Source organism: Entelurus aequoreus, linkage group LG10, assembly GCF_033978785.1.
Source record: "Entelurus aequoreus isolate RoL-2023_Sb linkage group LG10, RoL_Eaeq_v1.1, whole genome shotgun sequence".
NCBI lineage: Eukaryota > Metazoa > Chordata > Actinopteri > Syngnathiformes > Syngnathidae > Entelurus > Entelurus aequoreus.
This window is the reverse complement of record NC_084740.1, coordinates 61,582,997-61,606,950: the sequence shown is the minus strand read 5'-3', so window position 1 is coordinate 61,606,950 and position 23,954 is coordinate 61,582,997. Positions and strand designations below refer to the sequence as shown.

At 38.6% G+C, this 23,954-nt stretch overlaps 1 protein-coding gene across 1 annotated transcript; it reads left to right on the top strand.

Moving 5' to 3' along the window:
* Positions 1 to 1,749: 1,749 nt before the first annotated feature.
* On the top strand, positions 1,750 to 10,916 carry LOC133658045 (galanin receptor 2a). The gene is made up of 2 exons (XM_062059654.1): positions 1,750 to 1,854; positions 8,883 to 10,916. The coding sequence occupies exon 2, from the start codon at positions 8,906 to 8,908 to the stop codon at positions 9,833 to 9,835; it is 930 nt and encodes a 309-aa protein (XP_061915638.1). The 5' UTR covers positions 1,750 to 1,854; positions 8,883 to 8,905; the 3' UTR covers positions 9,836 to 10,916.
* Positions 10,917 to 23,954: the final 13,038 nt, after the last annotated feature.

Here is a 23,954-nt window from a genome sequence, read left to right as displayed (position 1 = left end):
ATGTAGTCAAATACATGCAGTATAATGTAGTCAAATACATGCAGTATAATGTAGTCAAATACGTGCAGTATAATGTAGTCAAATACATGCAGTATAATGTAGTCAAATACGTGCAGTATAATGTAGTCAAATACATGCAGTATAATGTAGTCAGATACATGCAGTATAATGTAGTCAAATACATGCAGTATAATGTAGTCAAATACATGTAGTATAATGTAGTCGAATACATGCAGTATAATGTAGTCAGATACATGCAGTATAATGTAGTCAGATACATGCAGTATAATATAGTCAGATACATGCAGTATAATGTAGTCAAATACATGCAGTATAATGTAGTCAAATACTTGCAGTATAATGTAGTCAAATACATGCAGTATAATGTAGTCAAATACTTGCAGTATAATGTAGTCAAATACATGCAGTATAATGTAGTCAAATACTTGCAGTATAATGTAGTCAAATACGTGCAGTATAATGTAGTCAAATACGTGCAGTATAATGTAGTCAGATACATGCAGTATAATGTAGTCAGATACATGCAGTATAATGTAGTCAAATACATGCAGTATAATGTAGTCAAATACATGCAGTATAATGTAGTCAAATACATGCAGTATAATGTAGTCAAATACATGCAGTATAATGTAGTCAAATACATGCAGTATAATGTAGTCAAATACATGCAGTATAATGTAGTCAAATACATGCAGTATAATGTAGTCAAATACATGCAGTATAATGTAGTCAGATACATGCAGTATAATGTAGTCAAATACATGCAGTATAATGTAGTCAAATACGTGCAGTATAATGTAGTTAAATACGTGCAGTATAATGTAGTCAAATACATGCAGTATAATGTAGTCAAATACATGCAGTATAATGTAGTCAAATACATACAGTATAATGTAGTCAAATACATGCAGTATAATGTAGTCAAATACATGCAGTATACTGTAGTCAAATACATGCAGTATAATGTAGTCAAATGCATGCAGTATAATGTAGTCAAATACATGCAGTATAATGTAGTCAAATACATGCAGTATAATGTAGTCAGATACATGCAGTATAATGTAGTCAGATACATGCAGTATAATGTAGTCAGATACATGCAGTATAATGTAGTCAAATACATGCAGTATAATGTAGTCAAATACATGCAGTATAATGTAGTCAAATACATGCAGTATAATGTAGTCAAATACATGCAGTATAATGTAGTCAAATACATGCAGTATAATGTAGTCAAATACATGCAGTATAATGTAGTCAAATACATGCAGTATAATGTAGTCAGATACATGCAGTATAATGTAGTCAAATACATGCAGTATAATGTAGTCAAATACATGCAGTATAATGTAGTCAAATACATGCAGTATAATGTAGTCAAATACATGCAGTATAATGTAGTCAGATACATGCAGTATAATGTAGTCAAATACATGCAGTATAATGTAGTGAAAGACGTGGAAAACCTGACTTGAGTCATGACTTCATTTACTCCTCGGAGTTCCTAAACTGGCTTGTTTATGCACACCGAGCTTTTAATAGGTCCAATAAATCTAGTTCACATGAAATAGTATAAAATATGGCCGTTAATATTCTAAGTAAACATTCTCTTCTTCCATGATGAAGCCCCGCAGAAAGGAGTTTGTTTTGCCAGCAGCTGGTGTGTGTGCAGCCTTTAAAGCCACTCATGCAGAATGACTGATGATGTTTGCTGTTCCACCTGTAACAATCACACGCTCAGCTGGGCCCAGGAAGCCAAGCTGCGATGGACGCCAGCTCCGAGCGCCAGGACGCCACACGACGGACTCGGAGAATGAAGGACAGACTATGACGGTGAGTGACACGACATATAAAGTACCATGGAGGAGATGACACAACTCAGAACTGGGGGGGACATTTTAAAAGTCACATGACGTCAACATGTGTCAACAACATCTGATCAATTTGAGCTGAGGTGAAAAAAAGTTGAGACTTTGTCAGATCAAACTGCAATTATAATAATAATAATAATAATTAAAGCTGCGATGGACGGGACCGACTTTGAGGGCTCATAAAATCCAAACCAGAGCAGTAATTAAAACTCTTTCATCAACTTTTAATCAGAAGGGTTCAATCTCTCTCCTGTGCTAATTTGAAGCCGACACGACAAACGCGCTGTTTGAAAAAAGGTGACTGTTTTTACACAAGTTTTGTTTTGAAGGGGGAATTGCAAACTTCCTGTTGATTTTTGCTGGGGGTTGTCAGTGTATGAAATCTAGGTCTAAGTGAGAACTACATAGAGGTTTTTGTTTCATGTCTCTATGTCAGGGGTCACCAACCTTTTTGAAAGCAAGAGCTACTTCTTGGGTACTGATTAATGCGAAGGGCTACCAGTTTGATACACACTTAAATAAATTGCCAGAAATAGCCAATTTGCTCAATTTACCTTTAACTCTATGTTATTATTAATAATTAATGATATTTACACTTAATTGAACGGTTTAAAAGAGAAGAAAACCCGAAACAAATGACATTAAAATTTTGAAACATAGTTTATCTTCAATTTCGACTCTTTAAAATTCAAAATTCAACCGAAAAAAAGAAGAGAAAAACTAGCTAATTCGAATCTTTTTGAAAAAAATAAAAAAAGGATTTATGGAACATCATTAGTAATTTTTCCTGATTAAGATTAATTTTAGAATTTTGATGACAAGTTTTAAATAGGTTAAAATCCAATCTGCACTTTGTTAGAATATATAACAAATTGTACCAAGCTATATTTATAACAAAGACAAATCATTATTTCTTCTAGATTTTTCAGAACAAAAATTTTAAAAGAAATTCAAAAGACTTTGAAATAAGATTTAAATTTGATTCTACAGATTTTCTAGATTTGCCAGAATAATTTTTTTGAATTTTAATCATAAGTTTGAAGAAATATTTCACAAATATTCTTCGTCGAAAAAACAGAAGCTAAAATGAAGAATTAAATTAACATTTATTTATTATTCTTTACAATAAAAAAAATAAATTTACTTGAACATTGATTTAAATTGTCAGGAAAGAAGAGGAAGGAATTCAAAAGGTAAAAAGGTATATGTGTTTAAAAATCCTAAAATCATTTTTAAGGTTGTATTTTTTCTCTAAAATTGTCTTTCTGAAAGTTATAAGAAACAAAGTAAAACAATTAATGAATTTATTTAAACAAGTGAAGACCAAGTCTTTAAAATATTTTCTTGGATTTTCAAATTCTATTTGAGTTTTGTCTCTCTTAGAATTAAAAATGTCGGGCAAAGCGAGACCAGCTTGTTAGTAAATAAATACAATTTAAAAAATAGAGGCAGCTCACTGGTAAGTGCTGCTATTTGAGCTATTTTTAGAACAGGCCAGCGGGCTACTCATCTGGTCCTTACGGGCTACCTGGTGCACGCGGGCAACGCGTTGGTGACCCCTGCTCTATGACATTCCTACTGGGAGTTAGAGGCAGTTTTGTCTGTGTTTTCTTCCTAGGGGGCGCTAGAGCACAATTTTGAGTTTTGGGGTTTGGTTTTTTGATTAGATTGCAATTTTGGCCAGTCCTGATGTGTGTGTCCAATTTGGTGAGTTTTGAAGCATGTTAAGGGGGTCAAATTACAGCTCAAAGAGGTGGAGGTATTATAATAAAACGCTAGAAATTCAATAGGGTCCTCAGTCCCAAAGGGACTCGGTCCCTAATAATAGATTTTATTTGTAAAAAAGCACTTTACATTGAGTAAACGACCTCAAAGTGCTACAGTGTAAAAATAAATACAAATAAAAACTACAACAGCCAAATAGCTAAAACTAGTATGCATATATCTAAAAAAAAAAAAAAAAAGGCTTTTTTAAAAAGAAGGGTTTTTAAGCCTTTTTTAAAAGCATCAACAGTCTGTGGTGCCCTCAGGTGGTCAGGGAGAGCGTTCCACAGACTGGGAGCGGCGGAGCAGAAAGCCCGGTCACCCATTGTTCGTAGCTTTGTCCTCGGAGGTTGGAGGAGGTTAGCCTGTCCGGAGCGGAGGTGTGGTGTGGAGGATTTGGGGGTGAGTAGTTCTTTGAGGTAGAGGGGGGCATTTCCATGGAGGCACTGGTGGGTTAGTAGGGAGACTTTGAATTCAATCCTGAGTGGAACAGGAAGCCAGTGAAGGGATTTGAGAGTTGGTGTGATATGGTGGTATTTCGGACACTCTGATCAGGATCCGAGCAGCATTATTCTGTGAGTATTGCAGCTTCTGGATGTTCTCCCCACAAGAAGTGTGTTGCAGTCGTCCAGCCTGGAGGAGACAAAGGCAATATGATCGTGTTTCCTTCTTTATATTTCTTTCTTGCATCTTTAAGTTCCAGACAAACGATATTAAATCCCTTTTTTTCTTTCCACCAGAGTAGAATATATAACACAGCTGTCAAACTCAAGGCCCGGAGGGGCCAAAGCTGGCCCGCCACATCATTTTATGTGGCCCGCAAAAAGGAATTTGGTCCATTTTGCTAAATGTGTTTCAACTTTGACCGGAAAAACTTCAGCGCACGCAACTGCAGTTCTTCTTGACTCAATATTGAAGAAGCTATTCCTAACGTATTTTTGTCATTACGACACTTTTTGAAATGAATTCTACAATAGGTGGGTTGCAGTCACATGACCTAGAGCTAAGGGTGTAACGGTACACAATAATTTTGGTTCGGTACGTACCTCGGTTTAGAGGTCACGGTTCGGTTCATTTTCGGTACAGTAAGAAAACAACAAAATATAAATGTTTTGGTTATTTATTTACCAAATTTGTAAACAATGGCTTTATCTTTTTAACATTGGCAACACTATAATAATTCTGCCCACGTTAATCAACATTAAACTGCCTCAAGTTGTTGCTCAGATTAAATAAAATGACACAACTTTTCTTCTACATATAAAAAGTGCAACATTAAATAGTTTCAAGTCAACTCATCATGCTAAATTTATTACAGCATTTGGGAAGCCTGTAGTTGATTTTTATGATGTAAATGTTATATTTTTATCAACATGTGATAGCAGGGACCCTGCCATTCAAAACTAGGCTGCTGCATTACTAATGATTCATGTAACTATAGCTGAAAAAATGGTACAATAGCAATAGGAGAGACTATTCATCCCTGAACACCATGGAGTTCATGTAGGCTTAATGATGCACTTACATTATTATATCAACTATCAGAGACAGAAACTCTTCATTTAACATAATGTCCTTTTTTGCTGCTTCAACACAGCTCAATCAACACAGAAAAAGGTCAAGTGAAATAACAGACAGACAGGGCTTTGCTGTCCGTAACACACACACACACGTTACGGTCAACGCGAATTAGCCTTCACCTCAAGCCTGGACTGCGAGCGAGCTGAGCTGCCTTTTATATTTCTAGAAGGTCAACGGGCTCATAGTGATGTTACTAGTAGTTGACTGGGAGGTGTTTATCATCATTTGGGGAGAGTCCGCAGCCTGATGATTACCTGCTAAACGCTAAGCACTGACTACATGCGCTCTGAATACGCACTGCTGATTGGCTGTTACCGCTCTGTTTGTAACCAATCAGATGGTTGTGTGGGTGTGACAATGCTGGGTGCTGTGTAGAGGACTGACAGAGACAGAGGCAGAAGGAAGCGGAGGCGGCTACTTAATATGTCCGTGTGGAAACTCGTTCGGTACACCTACGAACTGAACCGAAACCCCCGTACCGAAACGGTTCAATACAAATACACGTACCGTTACACCCCTACCTAAAGCAGTGTTTTTCAACCTTTTTTGAGGCAAGGCACGTTTTTTTCATTAAAAATTCCCAGCAGAAAACGTTAAAAAATGAAACTCCACCAGGTCGTCGTGCCTAATTTTAAATTTGTTGCTGTTTTCCTGTGTGTAGTGCTTTAGTTCTTGTCTTGCGCTGTTATTTTGGTGGCCCTTCCTGTTTTGTTGGTGTGTTCCTGTAGCAGTTTCATGTCTTCCTTTGAGCGCTATTCCCCGCACCTGCTTTGTGTTAGCAAGCAAGACTATTTAAGTTGTTGCTACCCTTCTTTGTGTGGACATTGTTGATTGTCATGTCATGTACGGATGTACTTTGTGGACGCCGTAAGTTTTTGCTGTCATCCAGAATTCTGTTTCTGTTTACTTGGTAGCCAGTTCAGTTTTACTTGTGTTTTGCATAGCCATTCCTATGCTTCATTGCCTTTTCCTTATTTCATTTTTGGTTTAAGCATTATATACGTTTTTACCTGCATACTGGGATCACAACAAACCATCCTCGTCTCACCCGACACATTCCGACTTTTACAAAGCAATTAACTACCTGCTGCCACCTGCTGACATGGAGTATTACGTGGTTACCCTGCCGAGTTTTACACAGCACAGACACTAAGCAACAGCACATTATTTGCAGATTATAAATTATTGATTTGAAAAAAATATTTTTTGGGACCAATTAGGTGAAGTTGCATTATTTCCCACGGCACACCAGACAATATCTCACGGCACACTAGTGTGCCGCGGCACAGTGATTGAAAAACACTGACCTAGAGGCACATTCGGGCGATGGTCTGAGCCCCATTAGGCTATTGTTTATTTCCCTGAATCAGTGCAGATTTAGACTTATTTTGAAAGGTTTAGAGGCGAATATAAAAGTGATCATGAAGAAATATTCAAATCAATCAATCAATGTTTACTTATACAGCCCAAATGCGTTCCACTCCACTCCATCCCTAAAATGGGATGGAGTGGAGTGGAACGTATTTGATTGACATAACCAGTGCTGCTGTGATGGTGACGCTAATGAGAGAAAGTTAGTTTGCAGTTGATTTCCTGCTACAAATATTAGTCTATCTACAATTCATGTTGTTTTTATGTTTGAAGTTGATATTTGGTCTCATTATTTATCTGTAGATGTTTGCGAGCGATATCAAGATTCACTTTATGCTGTTGACATTTATTCATCTACTTTATTAATACTATGAAGGATATTTCCTTCATGCTAACAAATATCACCAAAGATGCTATAATGTGCTCATCTGTGTAGAATCAAACACGTAAGGCTTTCCTGCACAACAACTACTAACTTGTAGTTTGTTATGAAAAAGGACAACAAAAATAGTGTGTATTGGACCAACAATCACAACATTTATTACCAGGACTTAACTTAACTTATTTAGGCATAGCAACCACAAAAGAACACTAACTAATTGTCCTTTCTTTACGTTTAGTTCTGCTCTCAAACACTACTAATGTAGTAGACAATAAACTGGATTGCATCACAGAAAGTTTCTGAAACAAATCAAATGTTCAAACAAACATTTTACAAAGTGATCTCTGCAGACACAAGCGGTCTGATTGTATTCCACAAGATGATGAAAGTGATATTTTTAAGAGCCATTTCCTTCCACACATTTTTGTTATTTTCCTGACTTTATGAGCTTTCTGAACCACTTCTTTCAGGACTCTATGAAAGTTATTTACTATCTCTCTTTTTGAAGGACTGGAACAGCCAAGAACAGAACAACAATACAACATTTTCTGATCAAACTCTACACTCCCTCTCACTTGTGTTAATGCTGCTTGACCGTGGTGTCGATGGAGTCTGCCAAGAAGACAAACCCTCCATTAGCTTCAACATTGATTGATTGATTGATTGAAACTTGTATTAGTAGATTGCACAGTACAGTACATATTCCATACAATTGACCACTAAATGGTAACACCCGAATTAAGTTTTTCAACTTGTTTAAGTCGGGTCCACGTAAATCTATTTATGATACAAATATATACTATCATCATAATACAGTCATCACACAAGTTAATCATCAGAGTATATACATTGAATTATTTACATTATTTACAATCCGGGGGGTGGGATGTGGAGGGGGCAGTGGGGTTCGGACGGGGGGGACGGGGGGGGGGGGGGTTAGGTTTGGTGGATATCAGCACTTCAGTCATCAACAATTGCATCATCAGAGAAATGGACATTGAAACAGTGTAGGTCTGACTTGGTAGGCTATGTACAGCGAGCAGAGAACATAGTGAGTTCAGTATATACATTTGATTATTTACATTTGATTATTTACAATCCGAAGAGGTATGATGTGGAAGGGAGGGTGTTAGTTTAGGGTTGAAGTTGCCTGGAGGTGTTCTTTTAGTGCAGTTTTGAAGGAGGATAGAGATGCCCTTTCTTTTCCACCTGTTGGGAGTGCATTCCACATTGATGTGGCATAGAAGGAGAATGAGTTAAGACCTTTGTTAGTTCGGAATCTGGGTTTAACGTCGTTAGTGGAGCTCCCCCTGGTGTTGTGGTTATGGCGGTCATTTACGTTAAGGAAGTAGTTTGACATGTACTTCGGTATCAGGGAGGTGTAGCGGATTTTATAGACTAGGCTCAGTGCAAGTTGTTTCACTCTGTCCTCCACCCTGAGCCAGCCCACTTTGGAGAAGTGGGTAGGAGTGAGGTGTGATCTGGGGTGGAGGTCTACAAGTAACCTGACTATTTTGTCCTGGGATGTTTGGAGTCTAGATTTGAGGGTTTTGGAGGTGCTAGGGTACCAGGAGGTGCAAGCGAAAAAGGGTTGAACGAGAGTTCCCGCTAGAATCTTAAAGGTGCTTTTGTTGACCAGAGAGGAGATTCTGTAGAGAAATCTCGTTCGTTTGTTGACCAATTTGGTTGACGTCTGCTTTTATGATTGCACAACAAGTCTGTGATCAGTTTGATGGCATACAAGACCATGGAAATCAAATGGAAGGGTCAATTGTGTAAAACTATCACGTTGCAATTGTCCACACAAGTTAAGAACAGTTAAAGCTGATAATCAGTTTGACATGTTGTGACCACAAAGTGTATAAAAACATGACCTAAATGCTATTTGACAGTTGGCAGGTGGAGTGGAGTGAACATGTCAGTTCCCAACACCTACGGCCTGGTGTTCGCCTGCACCTGCGCCATGATCCTGGGTGTGGGACTGGGCGCCAACCTGCTGGTCTTCTCCTTATTCGCCAAGTACAAGACGCTGCGTAAGAACCGCCTGGACATCCTCCTGCTCAGCATGTCCCTGGCCGACTTCCTCACCCTGCTGCTCATCCCCCTCACCTTGCACTCAGCCCTCAGCCACTCCTGGCCTCTGGACGACGTGGCCTGTAAGGTCTACCAATTCCTGTTGGCCTTCAGCTTGGCGGCCAGCACCTACTCGCTGTGCGCCGTGTCCATGGCGAGGGCCATGATCATCACCAACCCCTACCAGCCTCCAGCTATGGACCTGGTCATCCTCATGTTCGTTCTGGTCTGGGCCCTGAGCTTCCTCATCAGCCTTCCCCTGAGAATGTTTGCCACCAAAGAGATCCTGAGCTCCAGCCTGGTCGACTTCTCCTTCTGCCTTCCTACCCTCCACGAGCATCACTACCAGGTGGTCCTCAGCCAGTTTGTGCTCTTCTACTTTGTACCCATGCTGGTCATTGCCTTCAATTACATCCGCCTGGCTCTGTTTCTCCACAAGAGTCCAGTCATGTCCATACCTAGCGCCAGGAACACTCGGCGAGCCTCGGTCATGGTCTTCTTGGCGGCCGCGACCTTCTCAGTGTGCTGGCTACCAGGCTACGTGCTGGAGCTATGCGTCTACTTAGGGGTCTACCGACACGGACGAGCCTGGGAGCTCTTCTACTTTATGTGCACGGTGCTCCAGTACCTGCACCCCTGCATCAACCCTCTCCTCTACGTGCTGCTGTCCAGGCGCCACAGGAGGGCGGCCCGGCTCTTCGGCTGTCGCCGGAACAGAGTGCGGCCGCAGATCATCAGCGCGTCCGCGGACAGTTCGGCTCACATTTCGTAATCAACTTGTTGGATACAAAACTCCCTTTAAAAAAGGCTAGACTGAGGACACACATTGTTCGTCCCCATGGTTTTTCAACGCAGTCTGGTGCCAGGATTTGAGAAACAGAAAAGTATCTGTTGCCATGTTTCAACATCTTTGGAAACAAAAACACGGCTTCAGCAAGACTCAAGGAATCTTTCCTGGTTGGCGAATCGGCCAAAGAGCTTCCCTTGGCAACAGAAGTATGAATCACTAAGTATAGGGACAGGTATTTTCACATTTCAATTCACAGTACTTGGGAATCGAAAACGATATTTAACTGTTGCTCAGAAAGGTTCGTTATGTCTTCTTATTCATATACTTTCTCAAATGTCCTTGTAATCAGACCATAAAATCAGACTTCCATCTGATATACCGAAGACGTGGTCTGATTACAAGAACATTTGAAGAAGTATACGAATAAGAAGACATTTTGGAGCAACTTTAAGAAAGACTTGGACACGAAGGTGTTGCCTATAGGAACAGTTGCTAGGCAACACGTGACAGTGGTCAGGTGACCCTTCTGAAGAAGACTGGTGATGACAGACCAAACATGTCAGGTCAAGATTCCATCTAATATACCCAAAATACAGTCTGATTAAAGTTAAAGTACCAATGATAGTCACACACACACTAGGTGTGGTGAAACTACCCTCTGCATGTGACCCTGGGAGGTGAGGGGAGCAGTGAGCAGCAGCGGTGGCCGCCCCCTTGAATCGTTGTTGGTGATTTAACCCCCAATTCCAACCCTTGGTGCTGAGTGCCAAGCAGGGAGGTAATGGCTCCCATTTTTTTATAGTCTTTGGTATGACTCGGCCGGGGTTTGAACTCACAACCTTACAAGAAAATTTGAAAAAGATATTTAACGGTAGCACTTTTTTGGTACTTTTGTGTGTTCAATTGTTAATTGTTTAATAATAAAATCATTCTTTCATCAACATTGAAAGCTGAGATGTTCCCCCAGTAGTACTGACAGACTGTACTCTGCCTACATACTCTGCCACGAGAGCCTCCCCCTGACCTTTGACCTTCTCTCTATGGCCTCCTGCTGCGTGGTCATCTGGACGCCACCCTCACCGTGGATGAGATATGGAAAAGCCATAAACTCCACATGATTGAAGTGAAAAGTGTGGAAATTGTTCAAAAAAATGTCTGTGTTGGCCTTTAATGATTTTCAGGAATGTTAAAGGGAGCTGAGCTTTTTGTCTATCACTCACAATCTTTATGAGAGACAAGAAGACACGTCTTTTTTTTTTTTTATTAGGATTTTAAAGATGATAAAAAACGCTTGAAAGATGGGAGTCACTGTTATAACCTTCAAAGTCTCTAAAACAACGTTTTATATACACACTGCAAGTATATATATATATATATATATATATATATATATATATATATATATATATATATATATATATATATATATATATATATATATATATATATATATATATATATATATATAATGTAGTAGCAGACACCTTCATAACAATATGTAATATGTACAATATACACACTGCAAGTATATATATAATGTAGTAACAGACACCTTCATAACAATATGTAATATGTACAATATACACACTGCAAGTATATATATAATGTAGTAACAGACACCTTCATAACAATATGTAATATGTACAATATACACACTGCAAGTATATATATAATGTAGTAACAGACACCTTCATAATATGTAATATGTACAATATACACACTGCAAGTATATATATAATGTAGTAACAGACACCTTCATAACAATATGTAATATGTACAATATACACACTGCAAGTATATATATAATGTAGTAACAGACACCTTCATAACAATATGTAATATGTACAATATACACACCGCAAGTACATCTATATAATGTAGTAACAGACACCTTCATAACAATATGTAATATGTACAATATACACACTGCAAGTATATATATATATATAATGTAGTAACAGACACCTTCATAACAATATGTAATATGTACAATATACACACTGCAAGAATATATATAATGTAGTAACAGACACCTTCATAACAATATGTAATATGTACAATATACACACTGCAAGTATATATATAATGTAGTAACAGACACCTTCATAACAATATGTAATATGTACAATATACACACTGCAAGTATATATATCATGTAGTAACAGACACCTTCATAACAATATGTAGTATGTACAATATACACACTGCAAGTATATATATAATGTAGTAACAGACACCTTCATAACAATATGTAATATGTACAATATACACACTGCAAGTATATATATAATGTAGTAACAGACACCTTCATAACAATATGTAATATGTACAATATACACACTGCAAGTATATATATAATGTAGTAACAGACACCTTCATAACAATATGTAATATGTACAATATACACACCGCAAGTACATCTATATAATGTAGTAACAGACACCTTCATAACAATATGTAATATGTACAATATACACACTGCAAGTATATATATATATAATGTAGTAACAGACACCTTCATAACAATATGTAATATGTACAATATACACACTGCAAGAATATATATAATGTAGTAACAGACACCTTCATAACAATATGTAATATGTACAATATACACACTGCAAGAATATATATAATGTAGTAACAGACACCTTCATAACAATATGTAATATGTACAATATACACACTGCAAGTATATATATATAATGTAGTAACAGACACCTTCATAACAATATGTAATATGTACAATATACACACTGCAAGTATATATATAATGTAGTAACAGACACCTTCATAACAATATGTAATATGTACAATATACACACTGCAAGTATATATATAATGTAGTAACAGACACCTTCATAACAATATGTAATATGTACAATATACACACTGCAAGTATATATATAATGTAGTAACAGACACCTTCATAACAATATGTAATATGTACAATATACACACTGCAAGTATATATATAATGTAGTAACAGACACCTTCATAACAATATGTAATATGTACAATATACACACTGCAAGTATATATATATAATGTAGTAACAGACACCTTCATAACAATATGTAATATGTACAATATACACACTGCAAGTATATATATAATGTAGTAACAGACACCTTCATAACAATATGTAATATGTACAATATACACACTGCAAGTATATATATCATGTAGTAACAGACACCTTCATAACAATATGTAGTATGTACAATATACACACTGCAAGTATATATATAATGTAGTAACAGACACCTTCATAACAATATGTAATATGTACAATATACACACTGCAAGTGTATATATCATGTAGTAACAGACACCTTCATAACAATATGTAATATGTACAATATACACACTGCAAGTATATATATCATGTAGTAACAGACACCTTCATAACAATATGTAGTATGTACAATATACACACTGCAAGTATATATATAATGTAGTAACAGACACCTTCATAACAATATGTAATATGTACAATATACACACTGCAAGTGTATATATCATGTAGTAACAGACACCTTCATAACAATATGTAATATGTACAATATACACACTGCAAGTATATATATAATGTAGTAACAGACACCTTCATAACAATATGTAATATGTACAATATACACACTGCAAGTATATATATAATGTAGTAACAGACACCTTCATAACAATACGTAATATGTACAATATACACACTGCAAGTATATATATCATGTAGTAACAGACACCTTCATAACAATATGTAATATGAACAATATTTACTGTATTTTGGTCATTTTATGCACAGCCAGAACTAATGTTTTGGCACATTTATTTCTGTTTCCATAGCAGCGCATTTCCGACTTCCTACAACAAATGTGTTCCTACTTCCACAAACAACACACAAGAGTGTTTTCTAATCATGACAGACTTGGTAACTGACAACGAAGAAGACTGTTTTTGGACAAATGAAGATTCACAACCTTACCTTTTTGAAGCTGAGTATACGGAGGATGACCTGCTGCTTACAGAAGTGAGCGAGAAGAAGAGGCTGAAACGTTGGAGCAGACAGAAGCCGAGGGAGTGTGACATGGTCACGCTGCAAATCTCAGACTATGTCGAATTAATGGAGTGCTTACCCAAATCAACGGGAAACATCCTCGGCCTGCTGGACCAAATGTAGTGGAGTGAGTCACGATACTATTGATCATGATACATGCTGCACATAACTGTACACTACACTACATACACTGTCTGGCTAGCTGTGTACAAACAAAACATGAAATAATACTTCATGAACGTATATATGTATGTGTGGGAAAAATCACAAGACTATTTCATCTCTACAGGCCTGTTTCATGAGGGGTTTCCCTCAATCATTAGGAGATTTTTAATAGAAGCATTCACACACCATGGTTTATATAGGGCACAGAGCGGGCAGGCGTGGGGGCGTGGTGATTGGCTCATGTGTTACCTAGGAGGTGTTTCCTTCTGTGACGGCATGCTGATATAATTTCGCTGCGCTTGTTGAGGGATGACAGGTCTGGGCGGTATATAATAAACAGTTTCTCTTTTAAGCATAGGTTGCATCTTTTATTACCACTGTTGTAAGGTGTGCTGGATGCAAGAATTTGCCATGTTATTGAGTATTCAACATTATTGTCTTTGAGATTCCAAATGTGTTTGCTGAGTTCTGTAGTGTTCCGCAGGCTTTTGCATCTGAAAGAGGCTTTGTGATTGTTCCATCTGGTTTTGAATTCTCCCTCAGTTAATCCTACGTATGTGTCGGATGTGTTAATGTCCTTGCGTGTTACCTTTGCTTGGTAAACGACTGATGGTTGTAAGCACCCCCCGTTGAGAGGGCAATCAGGTTTCTTGCGGCAGTTACAGCCTTTGTCGGTTTTGGAGTCGTTCTGCCTGGTGGTGGACGGCTCCTTTTCAATTGCTTTATTGTGGTTTGAAATGATTTGTCGCATGTTGTTCATGCAGCTGTAGCTCAATTTAATGTTGTTCTTGTTGAATACTTTTCTTAGGGTGTTGCCTTTGGGGAAGTGTTTGTCGATCAGGGTGAGGAATTTGTGGCCGATATTAGTTGAGACGTTTTTACCATACTTGCCAACCTTGAGACCTCCGATACCGGGGGGTGGGTTGGGGGCGTTGTCGGGGGTGGGGCGGGGGGCGTGGTTGGGGGCGTGGTTAAGAGGGGAATATATTTAAGCTAGAATTCACCAACTCAAGTATTTCATAAACATATATATATGTGTGTGTATATATGTATGAAATACTTGACTTTCAGTGAATTCTAGCTATATATATATATATATATATATATATATATATATATATATATATATATATATATATATATATATATATATATATATATATATACATATATATATATATTTTTTATTATACATATAAATAAAATAAATACTTGAATTTCAGTGTTCTGGAGGCTATCCAGTAGATGGCAGTATTGTCCTGTTTAAGAGTGTCACAACATTGCTGTTTACGGCAGACAAACTGCTTTACGGGTAGACTAAACGTGACTGCTGTTGTTGTGTGTTGTTACCGCACTGGGAGGACTTTAATGAAACTGCCTAACAATAAACCCACATAAGAAACCAAGAACTCGCCCTCGATCATTCTACAGTTATGACGTCATTGGGCAGGCACGCTGTTTATATTGTGGGAAAGCGGACGTGAGAACAGGCTTTCCCCACTCAGGTCCGCATTGAGCTGGAGGGGGCGTGGCCTCCAGCTCCGGCTGAATACCGGGAGTTTGTCGGGAGAAAATTTCTGCCGGGAGGATATCGGGAGAGGCGCTGAATACCGGGAGTCTCCCGGTAAAAACGGGAGGGTTGGCAAGTATGGTTTTTACTGTATGGGGGGGTTGTACCAGATAATGTTGTTTCGTTTTCTGCTCTTCTTTGGTTGGTTTCCTGGCGTGGGTTCGTAGGTGAGGGTGAAGTTGTATCCGCTTTCATCAAGTGCTTTTTGGTACGGGGGGGGTTGCTTTGTCGAATTCAGCTTTGCTAGATGACAGCATCGATAGTCTTTTATTAATTCCGGTAGGTATTCTTTTCGTGGTGGTGGGTGGGTGGGTGGTTGCTGTCATGGTGCACGTATTGGAGTGTTGTGTTGGGTTTCGTGAATGGTTGGTAGCTCTTATTTCTCAGGTTGAAAGTGACGTCGAGGAAGTTGACGGTTTGCTTGTTGGCTTCAATCGTGATCCGTAGGCCGTATGGACCTTGCTTGGTGCACTGGTGCACAGTCATGTTGGAAGAGGAAGGGGCCCGCTCCAAACTGGTCCCACAAGGTTGGGAGCATGGAATTGTCCAAAATGTTTTGGTATCCTGGAGCATTCAAAGTTCCTTTCACTGGAACTAAGGGGCCAAGCCCAACCTCTGGAGCGGGCCCCTTCCTCTTCCAACATGACTGTGCACCAGGTTACAAAGCAAGGTCCATAAAGACATGGATGACAGAGTCTGGTGTGGATGAACTTGACTGGCCTGCACAGAGTCCTGACCTGAACCCGATAGAACACCTTTGGTATGAATTAGAACGGAGGCTGAGAGCCAGGCCTTCTCCACCAACATCAGTGTGTGACCTCACCAATGCGCTTTTGGAAGAATGGTGGAACATTGCTATAAACACACTCCGCAACCTTGTGGACAGCCTTCCCAGAAGAGTTAAAGCTGGTATCCTGGAGCATTCAAAGTTCCTTTCACTGGAACTAAGGGGCCCAGCTCAACTCCTGAAAAACAACCCCACACCATAATTCCTCCTCCACCAAATTTCACACTCGGCACAATGCAGCCCGAAATGTAGCGTTCACCTGGCAACCTCCAAACCCAGACTGGTCCACCAGATTGCCAGATGGAAAAGTGTGATTCATCAGTCCAGAGAAGGTGTCTCCACTGCTCTAGAGTCCAGTGGTGATGTCCTTTACACCACTGCATCCCACGCTTTGTATTGGACTTGGTGATGTATGGCTTAGATGCAGCCGCCCGGCCATGGAAACCCATTCCATGAAGCTCTCTGCGTACTGTACGTGGGCTAATTGGAAGGTGACATGAAGTTTGGAGCTGTGCAGAAAGTCTTTGCACTATGCCGGGGGTCGGCAACCCGCGGCTCTAGAGCCGCATGCGGCTCTTTAGCGCCGCCCTAGTGGCTCTCTGGAAATTTTTCAAAAATGTATGAAGAATGGAAAAAGATGAGGGGAAAAAAATATATTTTTTTGTTTTAGAATGTTTTCTGTAGGAGGACAAACATGACACAAACCTCGCTAATTGTTATAAATCACACTGTTTATATTAAACATGCTTCACTGATTCGAGTATTTGGCGAGCGCCGTTTTGTCCTACTTATTTTGGCGGTCCTTGAACTCACCGTATAGTTTGTTTACATGTATAACTTTCTCCGACTTTCTAGGACGTGTTTTATGCCACTTTTTCTGTCTCATTTTGTCCACCACACTTTTAACGTTGTGCATGAGTGCACAAAGGTGAGTTTTGTTGATGTTATTGACTTGTGTGGAGTGCTAATCAGACATATTTGGTCACTGCATGACTGCAAGCTAATCGATGCTAACATGCTATTTAGGCTAGCGATGTGTACATATTGCATCATTATGCCTCATTTGTAGCTATATTTGAGGTCATTTAGTTTCCTTTAAGTCCTCTTAATTACATTTATATCTCATGACACATGTAATATGGCTTTTAATTTTTTGCGGCTCCAGACAGATTTGTTTTTGTATTTTTGGTCCAATATGGCTCTTTCAACATTTTGGGTTGCCGACCCCTGCACTATGCTGACCTCTCTGTCAGTTTACCTGGCCTACCACTTGCTGGCTGAGTTGCTGTTGTTCCCAAACTCTTCACTTTTCTTATAATAAAGTTGACTTTGGAATATTTAGGAGCGAGGACATTTCACGACTAGATTTGTTGCACAGGTGGCATCCTGTGACAGTTCCACGCTGGAAATCACTGAGAGCGGCCCATTCTTTCACACATGTTTGTAGAAACAGTCTCCATGCCTAAGTGCTTGATTTGATACACCGGGCCAAGTGATTAGGACACCTGATTCTCATCATTTGGATGGCTGGCCAAATACTTTTGGCAACATAGTGTAGCTGGAGTGCCACCTCAAGCTAACAAGCGGCATCCATTAGCAAATGGTGCGTTACAAGATAAAGTTGGGAGTTTGGGGATTCCTGCGAGACCACACATTCTTCACACACTCCTGGAAGCGAGCGGGAGAAAAATAGTTGCGGCTACACACGCGGCCCGGGATCAGAGGGTGTGCTGCCATGAGCTAATCATTCCACGGGCCGTGTCGCCAAGTGTGGCCCGTTTATTTATAGGACTCCCTCAGAGGCGGTGGCTTCTTGTCTGGATTGGGTTACAGCGTGGCGTTGAAAGCTGCAAATACAAGCAGTCCATGAAGACACGCTAACTCCCCGCCAAATGCTTCGTTTTGGAAATACTAGATCGGCTCACTTTGATATGAAACGCCCTATAAATTAAGGCTTTGGCACTCATTTGACCTTTTCAAGATTTATTGTGAACACAATCTAAGGCTTGTTTTAGTCATGTTCTATTTTAAATGGACTTATCAGACTAGACTACACTGCAAAAAGTGACATCTAAGTAAGATGAAATATCTCAAATAAGGGTGATATTTGCTTATTTTCTTCTCACTAAGCAGATTTGATGTTAGAGTGTTTTACTTGTTTGAAGGGTTTTGGTCCTAAATGATGTCAGTAAGATATTACAGCTTGTTGCTGAGATTTGATGAGCTATATTGAGTAAAACATGCTTGAAACTAGAATATCAAGTGTTGTGTCATCAACACTCACAAGTAGAAAACTACTTTTTTAAAGTCATCATTTCTTACTTCAAGCATGAACAAAAAATCATGACTTTGACACAATTGTGTCTCATAATTAAAACAGATGACAGCCAAATGGACTTTGCTGTTTTATTTCCAATGAAACAATAGAAAATATGTACTCATATAGTAGTACAGTTGGCACAGTACAGTAAACTGACAGTTGTCATGTCTGTTCATGTTTTTGTTTTGGCCATGTGTTTGTTTTTTGGACTCTTTTTAGTTCCTGGTTGCACTTCCTTGTTTGTTCGTTTCCATAGCAACTCATTAGTTTTCACCTGTCCTGTCACGCACCTGTTTTCACTGATCATGTCACTATTTAAATCTGTCTGTTTCTGTTGGTCCTGGCGACCTCGCACTTTTTCATCCCATGTTCACAGTTCTTTGCCAAGTAAGTTTTTGTTTATTAATGCCACAGTTTGTGTTTTTGTTTTATTGTTCATAGTTTCTGCCTTTGCGCAAGTTTTGTGTTTATACCCAAGTTTTGTATTTCCGCCTTATGTGCGCGCCTTTTGTTTGCTTCCCTTTTTTGTAGTTTATTAGTGTTACAATAAATAATGTATTTAAATTCACGCCTTGCCCGCGCCAATTTTCCGTTGCCTTCTGGAGAAACAAAACCCGAGAACCAAGTCTTGACGACAGTTATTATTTAAACATTTAACGTGACATTTCAAACAATTTTGAACAGAAATAGTTCATGCACATTCAGATCAATTCCTCAAAATTACAATTAAAAATATGTTGGCTGGGGGCCGGGCTGTATATATGCACACTAATTGACTGAAAGAGCACGCACTTGGCGCGATGATGTCATGTTATCCATGGAAAAATGCATTTTTAGACAATATGATTTGCCTGAGCGGCAAGGAAACTTGTTGCCTTTCCATTAAAGGCCTACTGAAATGATTTTTTTTTTATTTAAACGGGGATAGCAGATCCATTCTATGTGTCATACTTGATCATTTCGCGATATTGCCATATTTTTGCTGAAAGGATTTAGTAGAGAACATCGACCATAAAGTTCGCAACTTTTGGTCGCTGATAAAAAAAAGCCTTGCCTGTACCGGAAGTAGCGTGACGTCACAGGTTGAAAGGCTCCTCACATTTCCCCATTGTTTACACCAGCAGCGAGAGAGATTCGGACCGAGAAAGCGACGATTACCCCATTAATTTGAGCCAGGATGAAAGATTCGTGGATGAGGAACGTGAGAGTGAAGGACTAGAGTGCAGTGCAGGACGCATCTTTTTTTCGCTCTGACCGTAACTTAGGTACAAGCTGGCTCATTGGATTCCACACTCTCTCCTTTTTCTATTGTGGATCACGGATTTGTATTTTAAACCACCTGGGATACTATATCCTCTTGAAAATGAGAGTCGAGAACGCGAAATGGACATTCAGAGTGACTTATATCTCCACGACAATACATCGGCGAAACACTTTAGCTACGGAGCTAACGTGATAGCATCGGGCTTAACTGCATATAGAAACAGACGAAATAAGCCCCTGACTGGAAGGATAGACAGAAGATCAACAATACTATTAAACCATGGACATGTAACTACACGGTTAATGCTTTCCAACCTGGCGAAGCTTAACAATGCTGTTGCTAACGACGCCATTGAAGCTAACTTAGCAACCGGACCTCACAGAGCTATGATAAAAACATTAGCTATCCACCTACGCCAGCCCTCATCTGCTCATCAACACCCGTGCTCACCTGGTGTTACCATTTAGTGGTCAATTGTACGGAATATGTACTGTACTGTGCAATCTACTAATAAAAGTCTCAATCAATCAATCAAAAAAAGCCCTTTATATGTAGAAAGGTTTTGTTAAGAAACCATTCTGAGCCTTATCTTATTTAGTTTTTATTGTATATATGTTGACCACATGAACCCTGGCAATGGACCCTGTGTGTATATGTACACATTTGGTAAATAAATAACCAAAAAATGTATATTTTGTTGTTTTCTTACTGTACCGAAAATGAACCGTACCGTGACCTCTAAACCGAGGTACGTACCGAACCAAAATTTGTGTGTACCGTTACACCCCTAGTGTAATGGTATTGTGAATAAACTTGAATTTTACATTTTACATTCAAAATTACAGTATTTAATTCAACGCATTACCCAAAATTAGGGATGTCCGATAATGGCTTTTTGCCGATATCCGATATGCCGATATTGTCCAACTCTTTAATTACCGATACCGATATCAACCGATACCGACATCAACCGATATATACAGTCGTGGAATTAACACATTATTATGCCTACTTTGGACAACCATGTATGGTGAAGATAAGGTACTTTTTTAAAAAATTATTAAAATAAGATAAATAATTTAAAAACATTTTCTTGAATAAAAAAGAAAGTAAAACAATATAAAAACAGTTACATAGAAACTAGTAATTAATGACAATTTGTAAAATGAAGTGTTAAAGGTTAGTACTATTAGTGGAGCAGCAGCACACACAATCATGTGTGCTTACGGACTGTATCCCTTGCAGACTGTATTGATATATATTGATATATAATGTAGGAAGCAGAATATTAATAACAGAAAGAAACAACACTTTTGTGTGAATGAGTGTAAATGGGGGAGGGAGGGTTTTTGGCTTGGTGCACTAATTGTAAGTGTATCTTGTGTTTTTTATGTGGATTTAATACAAAAAATTTAAAAAAATTAAAAAACCGATACTGATAATAAAAAAAACGATACCGATAATTCCCGATATTACATTTTAACGCATTTATCGGCCGATAATATCGGCAGACCGATATTATCGGACATCTCTACCCAAACTACTTTTGCGTTTGAAAAACAAGTCCGAGTGTAATTCATCCACAATGAAAGCTTCTTAGTTCTTACAGGAAAAGAGCAAAGATGACACATTTTTTAACAGCGTTAAACAAAAAACTGTCATATTATCTTTCTGCTATTTGTTATCTTACGCACCGACTTGTGCTCCTTTCCTCACTTTGCTCTTCATCCTGACAGCTTCCTTCACTTGGCAGCTGCTGAAGAATCCTCCAAACATTGGGGCCTGTGCAAATAATTGCAAGAATCATCTGAAGTAAGTGCAGCTTTTCCGCTTTGGGATTATTTTTCTTTTGGAGGGCAGCCGCGCGGTGTTGACTCTGGCACGCACAAGGCCGCGCTTGTTCAGAAGCTCTGTGTTAACCTCGCTTGTTTTTGCTTCTTCTCCACGTCATCCACACACCCCTTCTGTGACGCCGCTCGCCAGCTGGCTTTGAAGTCGCACCGCGCTCATCCCGACAGCTAGGGGGCGCCGGGAAACATCGATGCTTTTCTTGCTACGCATAGCCTTTTTGTCCACGCCTTTTCAGCGCTTATTTTGGATATATAATGATTACAGATGTCCGATAATATCGGCCTGCCGATATTATCGGCCGATATATGCGTTAAAATGTAATATCGGAAATTATCGGTATCGTTTTGTTTTTTTTATCGGTATCGTTTTTTTTTTTTTTTTTTTTTTTTAAATTAAATCAACATAAAAAACACAAGATACACTTACAATTAGTACACCAAGCCAAAAAACCTCCCTCCCCCATTTACACTCATTCACACAAAAGGGTTGTTTCTTTGTTATTAATATTCTGCTTCCTACATTATATATCAATATATATCAATACAGTCTGCAAGGGATACAGTCCGTAAGCACACATGATTGTGCGTGCTGCTGCTCCACTAATAGTACTAACCTTTAACACTTCATTTGACTCATTTTCATTAATTACTAGTTTCTATGTAACTGTTTTTATATTGTTTTACTTTCTTTTTTATTCAAGAAAATGTTTTTAAATTATTTATCTTATTTTAATAATTTTTTTAAAAAGTACCTTATCTTCACCATACATGGTTGTCCAAATTAGGCATAATAATGTGTTGATTCCACGACTGCATATATCGGTTGATATCAGTATCAGTAATTAAAGAGTTGGACAATATCGGAATATCGGATATCGGCAAAAAGCCATTATCGGACATCCCTAATAATAATAATAGATTTTATTTGTAAAAAATCACTTTACATAGAGTAAGCAACCTCAAAGTGCTACAGTGTATTAAAAAAATTAAAATAAAAAGATAATGAAAAATATTAAAAATAAAAACTAGAACAGCCAAATAGCTAGAACTAGTATGCATTAGGGCTGCAACAACTAATCGATTAAATCGATTAAAATCGATTAATAAAATAGTTGCCGATTAATTTAGTCATCGATTCGTTGGCTCTATGCTATGCATTTTTTTTTTTTAAATAAACCTTTATTTATAAACTGCAACATGTACAAACAGCTGAGAAACAATAATCAAAATAAGTATGGTGCCAGTATGCTGTTTTTTTCCCCAATAAAATACTGGATAGGATAGAAATGTAGTTAGTCTCTTTTATCCGATTATTAATCGATTAATCGAAGTAATAATCGACAGATTAATCGATTATCAAATTAATCGTTAGTTGCAGCCCTAATATGCATATATCTAAAAAAAGGCTTTTTAAAAAAAAAAAAAAAAAGGGGGTTTTAAGCCTTTTTTAAAAGCATCAACAGTCTGTGGTGCCCTCAGGTGGTCAGGGAGAGCGTTCCACAGACTGGGAGCGGCGGAGCAGAAAGCCCGGTCTCCCATTGTTCGCAGCTTTGTCCTCTGAGGTTAGCCTGTCCGGAGCGGAGGTGTGGTGTGGAGGATTTGGGGGTGAGTAGTTCTTTGAGGTAGAGGGGGGCATTTCCATGGAGGCACTGGTGGGTTAGTAGGGAGACTTTGTATTCAATCCTGAGTGGAACAGGAAGCCAGTGAAGGGATTTGAGAGTTGGTGTGATATGGTCATATTTCCACACTCTGATCAGGATCCTAGCAGCACTATTCTGGATGTATTGCAGCTTCTGGATGTTCTCCCCAGTAGTCTAGATATGGCTATCAAGTACAAAACTACTTTATTCTGAAAGGTACATATTGGTAGTTGAACCCTATATAAATGAAATAATAAAGGTTTAGGTCTGGGTACTGTTGCGCACGACCTGTCTTCCTCACAGGGAATACAACACTTGGGTCAATCCAAAGTTCTTTTGGATGACAAATGTTGAGTAAAAAGGTTCCCGAGACAGAATGCTGCAATACCAAGTTTTACTAAAGCTTTAGGAGACCAGCCCTTACAGCAAGAAGAGGTCTCAATCCAAACAA

What these genes read in the sequence shown, in the direction of transcription:
- LOC133658045 (XM_062059654.1), top strand. Translation starts at nt 8,906, where the DNA reads ATGTCAGTTCCCAACACCTACGGCCTGGTGTTCGCCTGCACCTGCGCC.